The sequence below is a fragment of the Ochlerotatus camptorhynchus genome, unplaced genomic scaffold, assembly GCF_037179485.1.
Source record: "Ochlerotatus camptorhynchus isolate MF236.1 unplaced genomic scaffold, CSIRO-AGI_Acam_v1.1 ptg000404l, whole genome shotgun sequence".
In the NCBI taxonomy this organism is placed as follows: Eukaryota; Metazoa; Arthropoda; class Insecta; order Diptera; family Culicidae; genus Ochlerotatus; species Ochlerotatus camptorhynchus.
In genome coordinates this window covers 606,945-620,561 of record NW_027040890.1, presented here as the reverse complement: position 1 = coordinate 620,561, position 13,617 = coordinate 606,945, and the positions used below count along the sequence as shown (strand labels likewise).

Here is a 13,617-nt window from a genome sequence, read left to right as displayed (position 1 = left end):
CGTACCGCCATCGGGGCCTTCGTGTAGCTGACGGAGCTGCAGCGTCAGAGAGATGAAGAAGCTATATGATTATCTTTAGACAGTAATTGTTGACAGTGTATACTCGAATGCCGACAAAAGCAGGCCACTCTCGATTTCTGTCACGCGATCGTCTGTTTTATCGGCAGCAACCATTGTGTGGTCCTCCTCATTGTTCTTCATCAGCAGTTCTTTCGGTCGATGCGTCGTCGACTCTGGAAAGCAACCGTTTAGTGATGAATGTGTGAGTTCTGACCACGTTTTGCGTCCATTGCTGCAATGGAAGCGCTCTGACCTCCGTTGGTGAATCTGCCATACAATGAAACCATTGGAAGCGGCTCCCGTTCTGGTGGAGAAGGCTTATTGGATAGCGGAAGATAAAGTGTTTATTGTGTTGTACCTTTTGACTGTATAATCCCCGGCTCTGTAAAGTAAATTCAAGACAGGGGTTGGGTTGGCGAGTCCACAAGATTTCTGGGCAGTCCCTTAGTTATCCAAGTTTCTGAATTTGTCGGAGTTGCAACAGTTTGTGTTTTCCGGGAGTTCTAAACTTCATGTTGACAGATTTCGGTTTGGTGCCTTCGATTAAAAGTCATCATTCTGTTGCCCAAAAAATCACTTATTTCTGAATATACATATTTTACTAATGAAATAGTGTCTCTCTGGCACAACTCATAAATAAATGCCATTAAAGTAGTTAATTTTATGGATATCGGACCCATCTAGTCGTATATTGTTGAAAATGTTTCATATTATCACTGTATTTGAATCAGTTTGCATTAAAGTGTGATTTTTTTTCTACTCTCAAAGCTCAGGAAAAAAAATGTGCACGATAAAACTCGCATAAAAACAACGGTTATTTGAATGATCGTTTTCCAGGTAGAACGATAACGATTATTGTCTTACTACCTATTTACTCCCATATCTTTGAGTAGCTATACACAAGTGAACAGCTAAATCCTCTTAGGTCGTTATCGTTTAGCATTATAGTGATTATCTTCAGACTGACATGAACCACCAGCACCGGTAGGATACGTTGATGATATGTAAACAACGATTATCACCTTGGCTTACAGGTTAATCCTTATGAAAACGTGAACTGCTCGAGTAATGCTTCACTCTGACGGAGCTCAGACAAATGGTTTTCGTTTACGATTTGAACCTCTTTAGTATCATTTGTCACGCATCTTTAAAAGTAGCATACTGCCACCTTCTTCCGGCAAATGACCCAACTGGAGATTAATTTTGTTTAACCTCGCAAAAGGTCCGGGACAGGGCGATGGTTGTTGGCGGGGTAAATTATTACTTTGCCATAAAACTAGGGCTAACGCAGATGTTTGCACTTTGGTCCGACCCGCCTTTCCCTTCCGGGCTGATGTTTATGGATCCTTTCTCATTAGGCTCATTGGTAACCACAGTGAATAGACGGTTAATTGTAGTTTGGCGCGGACATCCGCTAGCTGCCGCATCAGAAATAGCATAAATGACCAGGACAGCTGTCACAGTTGGCATCCAAACCGAGACGTCTGTTACATGGTGCTATCGGCTGAGAAATTATATTTTTGATGGAACCCAAATAGCCTACGATGCCTGTGTGACGTCCAACGTGCATTCGTTGTGTTCTAGTGACTGACCTTACCAGGCGATTGAATTTGAAATAATCATTAACACAGAAGAAGATTGCTATCAATTTTAAATTTCCGTACGAAGGACAGCATGGTTTCGATCAGTTTGAAACGATGCCTGATGACAGTAAAGATTAAAGCATTGTTTAAATTTTCATGCCTTTGAAAGTTACTCTTGGGAAAGTGCCACATTAAAAAATACACCTGAGTTTGTCAGCGAAGCTAATGCTGGCTTTAATTAGATGAACGTTCAACAACCGAAAACATGACAAATAATCGATAGGACGCACATATTAGCATCCTTGCCATTTAAGGTTCAAATACATCTTTCATGTTGAGATATAAGTGGTAATCAAGCGTTAATGTAGGGTTGTTTTAGCTCTACGTAATCAATACTCGCTAATATTCGTGTTCGTTTTATTGATCATATTTCTAGAGTAGAACTTACTACTAAAATTGCATTAACGAATTCTTTTAAGCGACACACCCTTTGTTTACGTCTGCGACTCGCGACACAACAAACACATTTTACGGGCTATACGGAATATACTCCATGTGATACTCAGGAGAACAAACCTCCACCCTCTCTCACTGTGTAAACAATAGCGGTCAATCATTTCACGAAAATTTATTTACGGCATTCTAGGGTTCGCTCAGGGTGGTTATTAAGAGCGGTTTTAAATGATTTTAGATTTTGGAAAAGCTAAACGTAAGTAATGGCGAATCTATTATTGATGCAGGTTCAAACCAGTTCCCATCCGTGAGAAACTGAACTCATCGGCAGTATGAACCTCGAACCTCGAGGAAGGCTGTAGACTAAAAAAAAAAAACAATCAATCTGACTATTTCCCCTAAACTCAAATAGACCCTATCCAAGGTTGTTAGAATATACAGTCAACTCTCTCTCTAACTTGATATTGAAAGGACCATCGTATAAGGGAAGATATCGAGCTACGGAAGTAAATTTTGATCATGGGAAATGAGCTCAAAGTAGCCTGGATTTGCATAGAGTAAGGGAAAATATCACAGAGCTAAAAACATTCTGTTCATTAAACAACAAAGGTTGGACTAGACAACCGAGCCTCTTGCATTACAACACACCATTACCAGTAACAATTGTTTCAAACCTGCGGCATGAAGCTGCTCAAATGAAATGATGTTCAGCATCAAGCATACGTCATATTTTACTGGGAGTTTCATTTTACTACCGATTGTCTACGTACCGGCGACGACTGCTCTGACATTAAGGCTCTGAACAATTTGGTGGATTTTTTTAACCTTTGGTTAAAATTTGACAGATGTTAAGTTATCGAATAACCCTGCTATCCGAGCGTGGTTATTTTTGACAGACAAGAAGTAAAAATTTTTTGAACGGCGCTGGTGGTGTAGTGGGAAGCGTGGTTACCTCTCACCCCAGCAGGCCTGGGTTCAATCCCAGTCGGCACCGCCGGGATGTTCTGAGGCATAACATCTCTGATCACGCCTTCCTTCGGATGGGAAGTAAAGCCGTTGGTCCCCGGTTCATGAGTTGATGGGTCGATAGGTAGGGTCCAGGTGTGGGAGCTGCCTTCCTGGCATGGAAAAAAATCAAACCAAAGGAAAAAAAAAAGTAAAATTTTGACAACCGTGGCTGAGCTCTTCTCGAAAACCGTACAGGGATTTTCGAACATAGTGAATAACATTCGAAATGTCACTTTTAACCACGATTTAAATTTAACTCGCAAATGGTTCACAGCCTAAGAAAAGCACAGCAACGACAACACATCAAAATCTAACCGGTCAAGGATGGTACGAAGTCTGCCATGTTTCACACACAGACTGATTTATTTATTTATTTATTATTATTATAGTCCATCTGACTTGATAGTCTTAATGAAACACTTAAATCTAAATGTAGTCACTCATTAAAAATTAAAAATTAGCCGACAGCAAACGATGACGAAACCTGGAGGAATTGATGTCGTCAAATAGGTCAGAGGCTTCGTTGAATTGATCAATCATGTTTGCTTGTGGGATTTTACCATAGGAGTAAAGAGTTACAGAGTCGTTGTCAACGCCAATTACTTTAACAGATGATCGGTATTGAAGATATTTCAAACCTTGCCGAGTTTCCGAAGCGGAAACAGCTTCACAGTTAAAACAACGTTTAAAACATCATCACCCGTTCTAAAATTGTCTACGAACCACTACGATGCTCTGTTAGTCTTGAAACCCGAAAATGGTAGTTATCGCAAGTTTGTTTGATTTCGCTACCAATGTTTTTTTTTTTTTTTTTTTGTTACTTTCAGTGAACTTGTAACTTTCTGACATGTTTAAGTAGTAGCCATTTCTTACATCGAAACGAAAAGTAAACTTAAATTGCTGCTATATTTACAGCAATTATTAAAAAAACTTGTAGGGACCAGATGTGTTGAAACATGTAAATACTAATACGATGGCTAGCAATTACGGTTAGCCGGTGCCGGTGGTGTAGTGGTAAGCGTGACTGCTTTCTAGCACCCCGATGGGTCTGGGTTCAATCCCAGCCGAGGTCGGTGGGATTTTTCTAAGGCATAAAAATCTCTGGTCACGTCTTCCTTCGGAAGGGAAGTAAAGCCGTTGGTCCCGGCCCATGTGTGTGCTTGAATGGGTGCAATATCCTACGCAGGTGTGGAAAGCTGCCTTCCTGCACATTCGATTGCCGTCAATGGATGGCAATCGATGTCCGTCGGTGATTGGCACTAGATTGCGGAACAGAGACCGACGTTAAATAAAGGAAAGAAGGCTAGCAATTAAGCTTTTAACCGTTATGTGATTGACAGGGTACCTGGGTACCTTTTCAGATTTCAAGTTAATAAATTATAAAGTTATTTTCACGACAGGAAACCAGAATTCAGTGACATCTTAGAACTCATGGAGAGACAACTTTTCATGAAGAAAGATTTCAAATCGCAGAAAGGGGCTTCGAAAGGGAGGGTCGTGAAATTTTTTACTCTTTAGGAGCTCGACAAGGGTACTCACAATATTGAAATGCTTGCTACTGCGGCCAATTTTGACCGATTCTGAATCTCTCTGAATTGGATTCAAAAATTTATCCTCTTTCTGGACATTGCTCGGATTTCCTGTATTGTAAAAACAATATGGGTATCAAAATTCATGAATTTACAGCAGGAGACTGTTTATCATAATGTTGTGATCATCCGACGGATTGTCCCCGGAAAGGCCATTCCGGAGTAGGTTCCCATAGGGCCTCCAGTAGCCATAGAAGTGTTTGGGAAGAAAACCCTACAATATGGGTATCAAAATTCATGAATTTACAGCAGAAGACCGTTTATCATAATTTTGTGGTCATATGATGGATTGTCCTTGGAACGGTCATTCCGGCGCAGGCTCCTGTTGGGCTTCTAGTGGCCATAGAATTGTTTTGGAAAAAAATCCCTAAAATATGGGTATCAAAATTCATGAATTTACAACAGGAGACTATGCCCCATGCCATTCTTTCGTCATCTGAATATCAGGGGAAGCTTCCTATAGATATTAGTGACGTTTAAAATGCGTCTGACAGCGGTTTGCTATTATTATCCACGGAATTTTACTAATACTTTCTCACAAAGCGCACTAACATTGGTGTATACGTAAACGCGTACGCACACTAGTGCAATAAGCGTCAGCAATCTCAATGGCATGAAAAGGGTAGCATTATGAAAAGCTTGTAGGCCCTTTTCTCGTGTTACTCTTCAAATGTGTTGTATTTTTCACCTTTAGCGCGCGTGACGGAATCCATCTTTGACATAATCCTTTAAGACGTAAACAAATATTTCATGTAAAATTGAGTGCTCCCACTCTAGTAGCACCCTTGTCACAAACCTGTTGAGGTAACTGCACTAGAGCTTATTTTAGTCACAATCATGTTGCTGCAACTTTGTGTGACAGATGTGTGCTACTTACTTACCTTACCAATCAGGCTAAGGCCTTGTTGTCCTCTGCTGTCCGAAGAAGTCGTCTCCACTCTACTCGATCCATGGCCACACTTCGCCAGCCTCGTAGTCTGCGAAGGGTCCGCAAGTCACCTTCTACTTGGTCGATACACCTTGCCCACTGCGCGCCTCTTCTTATTGTTCCTGTTGGGTCGCTTTCTAGAACCATTTTCACTGGGTCGTCGTGCGGCATTCTTACGACGTGCTCAGCAAACCGTAGACGCCCAATTTTTGCAATGTGGACGATGGATGGTTCTCCCAGCAGCTGGTGCAATTCGTGGTTCATTCGCCTCCTCCACGTTCCGTCATCCATTTGCACTCCACCGTAGATGGTACGCAACACCTTCCGTTCGAAAACACCAAGGGCGCGTTGGTCCTCCACGAGCATAGTCCAGGTCTCGTGACCGTAGAGGACCACCGGTCTAATCAGTGTCTTGTAGACAGTCAACTTCGTGCAAATTAGGCACGATTCCCTGCCATAGTGCGTCTTTGAATTGCTCTGATGGTATCATTTTCGGCGGTCACCAGTGAGCCCAAATACACGAACTCATCGACCACCTCGATTTCGTCACCGTCAATCTGAACTCGGGGTGGGAGGCTAACATTGTCTTCCCTAGAACCTCTTCCTTTCATGTATTTTGTCTTTGATGCGTTGATGGCAAGTCTAATCCGCCTAGCTTCAGCCTTCAGTCTGATGTACGTTTCCGCCATCGTCTCAAAGTTCCGTGGATGGACTTCCTGAAGATCAAGCCACTCGTGTCTATCCCAGCTCTTCTGATCACACCTTCTAACGCGATGTTGAATAGCAGACACGAAAGTCCATCACCTTGCCGCGATTCAAAGGGTCTCGAGAGTGTCCCCGATATTCGAACAACGCACATCAATCGATCCATCGTCGCCTCGACGAATCGCGTCAGTTTATCCGGAAATCCGTACTCGTGCATAATCTGCCATAGCTGATCTCGATCGATTGTGTCATATGCGGATTTGAAATCGATGAGCAAATGATGTAAGGGTACGCTGTATTCGTGGCATTTCTGCAGAACCTGTCGAATCGCGAAAATTTGGTCCGTGGTAGCGCGGGCACCCATGAATCCCGCCTGGTATTGCCCCACGAACTCTCTTGAAAATGGTGACAGGCGGCGGCATAGAACTTGGGAGAGTACCTTGTAGGTGGCACTCAGCAGTGTGATCGCGCGGTAGTTGCAGCAATCCAACTTGTCGCCCTTTTTGTAGATTTGGCATACGACACCTTCCATCCACTCCTCCGGTAATATCTTCTCCTCCCAAATCTTGGCAATTACCTATTGCAGCGCTCTAGCCAGTGCTTCAACACCGTATTTTAATAGCTCACTTGGTATTTGATCTACACTAGTTGCTTTGTTGTTCTTCAGCCGACCGATCTTCTCCTCAACTTCTTGAAGATCAAGGGCCGGTAGCCTGTCGTCTTCTGCGCGTGCTCCAAGGTATGTTGCCGTACAATCTTCGTTTTCTGCTACTTCACCGTTGAGGTGCTCGTCATAGTACTGCTTCCACCTCTCAATCACCTCATACTCGTTCGTGACAAGGTTACCGTCCAAGTCCTTGCACATATCGGCTTGCGGCACGTAGCCTTTGCGCGAACTATTTAGCTTCTCGTAGAACTTCCGTGTGTCGTTTAAGCGGTACAGCTTTTTCATCGCCTCGCGATCTCGGTCTTAGCAGGCTTCTTCCTTCTGAAAACCGAGTTTTGTCTGTTCCACGCTTGTCTGAATCGCTCCAAATTCAATCTCGTGCGGTGTTGCAGCATTCTCGCCCGTGCTGCATTCTTCTCCTCTACTAACAGTTTGCATTCGCCGTCAAACAAGTCATTTCTTCGGTCCGGGATTGCAGTAAGGGAGAACAGCCCATAATGCACCCCTGGGGTAAAATGCCCACTTATTGAAAAACATCGATAACTTTTCCTCAGATGCGTTTTCCGGGTAACGGTTTGTGATTGTTTTCAACTGGAGGTTTCACAAATAATTCTTGATCATAAAATCATATATTGACCTATTGATTCCTTTAAAAAAATAGCATTTTGTGCAAAACAGGACACAGTTGTAAAAATCATCGACTAAAAATTAAGCTTTTAACATCATATATCACAAAAAAATTAACGAATTTACTTTTCGTATATTTTTTAGATATTTTACTTGATGAATCACAGTTTAACATTCTATTGAGATTTTGAGACCTTATTTCTGATGTAACATAAAGAAATAATCATTTGAAATACCGCATCCCTTTGCATTATCTACTTGCAGGGGTTATGGTTTGTTTACCATGGGGTGCATTTTACCCCAATGTTGTGGTGCGTTTTGGCCATTGTTGTCGTGCGTCTTGTCCCAATGTTGTGGTGCATATTGCATCATGAATCAGGCGTTTTGCCCCGCTATCATTTTGGAAACAATTTATAAAATACCTTGAAAGTCATGGATAATCATCCTTTTGTAGTTCTAAATCACTCGATCTTCGTAGAAAACATGGTAATAAACCAAACGCCATTACTTTTTTCTTGATTTTAGCTTCCATTCGCCAGCAATTGACGATTTTGCTTAAACTGTGCGTTTTGCACCATCCTACCCTACCTAGTGCCGCTGCAGCAGTACTACCTATGGCGGAACGGATATCCCTCCAGCCATCTTCAAGAGAAGCTGCGCCAAGCTGCTTTTCCGTGGGTAGTGAAACTTCCAGCTGCTGCGCGTAGTTCTGGGCAGCTCCGGCGTCCTGTAGTTGCTCAATGTTGGGTCGCGGCGTTCGACTTCGACGGGTGTTATGCAACATAGAGAACAGACGCCGTTTTAAGCCGCACCTGCCCACTGTGTAAATTTTTCTAATGCATTAGGAAGGTTAAGGCAGATTACAATAGTAAGATGAGTTCCAGGAGAGCTTCATAAATAAGAGATGTGACTAGAAATCCAAACTAATTTTGAGGAAAATTTGAAGGAATTTGTGAGGAGAACTGCAAGTGAATTCTAAGTGAATGCCGAGGTAGTTGTAAGTGGAATTAAAAGGGAAGAAGAAGGATCCAAAGGAAATTTTAAAAATATCACTTAATATAGGCTATAGTGTGAACGAGTTTTTCTTTTTTTTCTTTATTAGAGAGATTTTTAGCCTAAGGCTAGTTCATCTCTTTGAACGAGGTATTGCACCTACTGATTATTCGTAAATATTATGTCTTGTTTGGTCAAAAACGATTTTGCAAACATTTTTTTTAAATTCCCTAGAACTTCAAATTTTTATCGCAGTATTTAAAAAAAAATCTTCTGGCGTCTCTGCTCCCGAACCTTCCACGCATACTTTCTTTCAATCAAATCCACAGCTGCACGACAGTTAGATACCGTAAAACGGGGTAACATTGATAGTTTTTTAAAGTATATTCTAATTAATATTTACAGCAATGAATGTTTTTCATATTTTATATTTTTAAAACAAGTACTGAGGATCCAAGAGTCAGTTCGTCAGTAATATGTTTAAAGGAAGTTAAAGCATTTGTACTATGTTTTTTAGTTTCGTGACCGAACTTCAGTTTTTTGATTTGAGGTTACTTTGATAATACTTGATGAATGTAGAAAAATATGGTTGAAACTCAAACAATTTAGTTCTTTGAATATGAAACTTTGAATGAATATATAATCAGAAAACATCATAAGCAATAAGAATACCATATTGAATTTGTGATGGCTATATCGGAAATACATTTCATAAGTGATGGTTTGAGTGCTTTTTTAAATTGGCGAAAAGCACGAATATTGTTTTTTAATATGTTTGTAAAATATGTAACACATACTATATAAAAACTTTATACAATATCAACGGAAATACCCTTATCTACAATATGGAACCAATGTTTCTAATTTGGAAAAAGTGCAACGAGTAAATTTAATCTTTACATTATACTATCAAAGTTACCCGCATTATCAAAGATACCCCGTTTTACGGTACGATAAACCATCTTCCATATCATTTTTTTTCTCTTTGCTTTGTCGTCGGTCATTCACTCTAATAATTCATCTCACTCCATGAACATACGCGTTGCTAAAGGGTGATACGGTCAAAATTTGGTCAAGGGAAAACGCGTGTAAATCGGTGAAATCGTTTATTTAAAAAATCAAATTAAATTTCTTTTTCAAGTTCAATTAGTATAAAATTCAGGAAAAATATTCAGTTAGGCTTCCGCTTTTCCAAATCCGAATTGCCGGGCCTTACGCTTGACCCCTGCCATCAGATTTTGTACAGCCACCTTGTCCACCTTCTTCGCCGCAGAAAGCCAGTTTGCCTTGAACTGCTGCTCGCCCTTAGCAGTTTTTTTGGTTTTCTTTAGGTTCCGCTTGACAATAGCCCAGTATTTCTCAATTGGGCGGAGCTCTGGCGTGTTGGGAGGGTTCTTGTCCTTGGGAACCACCTGCACGTTGTTGGCGGCGTACCACTCCATGGCCTTTTTACCGTAATGGCAAGATGCCAAATCCGGCCAAAACAGTACGGAACAACCGTGTTTCTTCAGGAAAGGCAGCAGACGTTTATTCAAACACTCTTTCACGTAAATTTCTTGGTTGACAGTCCAAGAAGCTATGAAAATGCTGCTTTTCAAGCCACAGGTACAGATGGCTTGCCAAACCAGATATTTCTTTGCGAACTTTGTCAGTTTCATGTGCTTGAAAACATCTGCTACCTTTCCCCTTCCTTTTGCCGTATAAAACTCCTGTCCCGGAAGCTGCTTGTAGTCGGCTTTGACGTAGGTTTCGTCGTCCATTACCACGCAGTCAAACTTCGTCAGCATCGTCGTGTACAGCCTCCGGGATCGCGCTTTGGCCGTCGTATTTTGTTTATCATCGCGATTTGGAGTCACTACCTTCTTGTAAGTCGATAGTCCGGCTCGTTTTTTGGCTCGATGCACGGTTGTAGACGATACACCCAGCTTATTTGCGGCATCTCGGAGAGAGAGGTTAGGGTTTCGCTTGAAACTACCGGCAACTCTCTTTGTCGTCTCAGCGGCTTCCGGTTTTCGATTTCCCCCCGATCCAGACTTCCTGGCTGTCGACAAACGTTCCCCAAACACTTTAATTACATTTGTAACGGTTGATTTGGCAACTTTTAGCGATTTTGCCAACTTTGCGTGCGAGTAGCTCGGATTTTCGCGATGCGCGAGCAAAATTTTGATATGCTGCTCTTCTTGCTTGGACGGCATTTTGACAACTGAAGAGTGAATTCCAAAATCAAAATAGGAGCAACATTCTACACACACACACCTTCAAAATGAGGGGTGTTCATGTTTTTTAAATGTAAAATTAAAAGAAATACGTCAAGTTGATATTGACCAAATTTTGACCGTATCACCCTTTAATGGCAAAAACCGAACAATATATCAGTACGGTCGAGGTCATTCCAGGTAACAAAGGCAAATGCGGGAGCACGCCAAGCGCAATTGCATCAGCAACAATAGAACAACGCATGTGCAAAAACTTAATCAATAAATTAAAATTATCGTGCAAGGGATATACAACTCATAAACTGCGATCACCGGTTGCCAATATCACAGCTAAATATTGAATACAAAATTTATGCGAAAACTAAATAATTTAATAACATTACGATACGCTAGACCTTACGGCTTCCCACACAGCACTTAGAACGCAATTACCAAGAAGTTTGATTTATATGATGCTTATCATTTAGCAAATATTTATTCGGTATAAAACAAACATTAAGTGTAATTTTTGGAAATTAATTTTGAATAATATAAATTGCATCTTCATTTTAGAATGTTAAATGTTATCCGATTCGAATAATGAATTTACGATTTGGGAATGACATTTATGATTCATTATTTTGAAAATGTTATTGAATCACGTAACTATTCGTCCTACCTTGGAAAAAGTTAATTATTCTTCGTTCTATAATGAAGCACCCTAATGTTCACGTGGCTTACGGATATTCTTCAAAGCATTCAATAGACCTATCTGCAATAGGCGGCTAGCCAACCTTCACCTACTATGAAATGCTCCCGGAACGTGCAGGTTTATTATTATTATTATTATGATACTCTTCTTCGAACGTCCCACTTCTTATTTTTTCAAAGAGGCGTACAATTTGGCAGCAGCTAGACAAGTTTGCCTTTCACGGTTCCACGTGGCGCGTTCGTTGAATGGCAAGCGGAAGAAATTGTGCGTCAGGTCAGCTTTTATTGCATCGTATATATCATTTCCCGGCTTTTTCCTGCACTGCTCCTTCATAGGACGACTGCCTGGTGAAAGCCGGATAAACGCCACTGCCTACTCGTGTAAGGCGACAGCAAATTTATTATTGTAATATTTTTTTCATGGAATACTTTTCAAGTAGCGTAGCAGAAATACTTTGTCCTGTCACAAGGTGGCTTTACATGTGCACATGAATACTTCTCATTACAACAGTAAAATTGGATTTGAATAAATTTCATATTTGTTGAATTTTGCTCGCTTCGCTCTGCCTAGGCCCTTGGCAGCAAGTCATCCGAATAAGTGTCATTGAAAGCAACAAGTGTTTCTCTCGTTGTATACACTCACAGCGAAAGTCTATGTCACACCACGCACCATCGGAAGTTAGTTCGAAAAGAATCGGGGAAACTGCGGGAGACAGTGATTTTGACAGACACATTCATGCATAAAGTGAGGTGTAATAATAATTACGTCTTCTGGGAATTACATTCAATTTGCGGGCTGGATTTGACAGATACTCTTAATACTTTTAATGCCTTTCGATCTACTTGCAGACTGCATGCATGTGACATCCGAAGAGGGTGAGTTTTTCTTCAAGAGGTCGGCTCCAGTTATTTCGACGCCAAAGCATGGTCGGTTGGTGGATGTTTTGAGTGCGGCACCGGTAATGGAAGTGTGTGGACTGTACTTGGTTACCGATCCGGATAAAGTTGTCGAGGTTGTTGTCAAGCATCTAGACGTCAACTGCGACACGGGTGGGCTGATGGCCTTCGTCGATGGCTGGGAACTGAATGGGATGTATTTCCCAACTGAGTACGATCACCCGAAAAATATGGATCAACGAATTGATGAATTTTGCAACGATCCCAAGGCATGGCCCTTCAGTTCAGTGCGGCGAGTGTTTCGGTCGAGTCAAAATGCTGCTTTGGTTCAGTACCGAATACCAATCAGTGGATCATTTTTGGTGTCGGTACGATATATACACAATCCGGATCGTAAGTAAAATGCAGGATCTACCGTAATTGATCGTCATATTTAATTTCATAATATTGTTACAGCATGCAATGTAATGGCTGAAGGCGTTGCTCCATTCTACACTTTGCGAAATCGTGGTCTTCATCGAAATTGCTCCGTAACGGCAGTTTTTCCAGCAGTCATGTCTGTTGTCGGTGTGGATGTCGGAGAACGGAAGAATGGTGTTAGTTATGACGTAAGTACAATCGGATTAGATATTTGAAAAAAGGTAGTTGAATTCATTCGTGATAGATTATAATTAGAGTAGCAATCATTCCGATAAGAATCATGTAGCATTTTTAAATTATGTGGCATTCACAATGGTACCCTATTTTTGCCAAAGAATGATTTGAACGATACTTTTAGTAGCAAGATGGTTTGAATTGTGATGGAAAGCACATAACATATGTGGAACTCGATCATCAAAAATCGACCCCACTTCAGTGATTTCAAAGGGTATAGAAGGACATCGATCTGTCAAATTGATTATACCAGCTGTAAAATGAGAAAGGGGATCAAGGGGCTTGTCAATTCTTTTGAATGATTCTACCGTGGTTTATAATTCTATGTGTTTCTAACACTCCTGAACTCATGTCTTAATATTTCCTTAACCATTTATGTGCTTTATTTATAATTATATAGCTAACTTTAACAAATTTATCACCTTGATTGACACAGCATTTTGTAAGCATACCGATAAATGAAATTGAGTGCTTATCGATACCTGCAATATCCAAGATTTCCCTATGTTTCTCAATTGCCGTCAAATGAAAATTTCCTCAAAAATCC

At 41.0% G+C, this 13,617-nt stretch overlaps 1 protein-coding gene across 2 annotated transcripts in view; it reads left to right on the top strand.

Annotated features, from left to right (window-relative positions):
* LOC135710878 (corticotropin-releasing factor-binding protein) overlaps positions 1-13,617 on the top strand; it is a 99,752-nt gene that overhangs the window by 72,395 nt on the left and 13,740 nt on the right. Inside the window, exons 4-5 of one of the 2 annotated variants that reach the window (XM_065233588.1) lie at positions 12,369-12,809; positions 12,873-13,024. In XM_065233588.1, coding sequence (XP_065089660.1) covers positions 12,369-12,809; positions 12,873-13,024 — 593 coding nt within the window. Of the gene's footprint in view, positions 1-12,346; positions 12,810-12,872; positions 13,025-13,617 lie in introns of those variants that run through there. The other variant, XM_065233589.1, reaches the window with a different exon arrangement.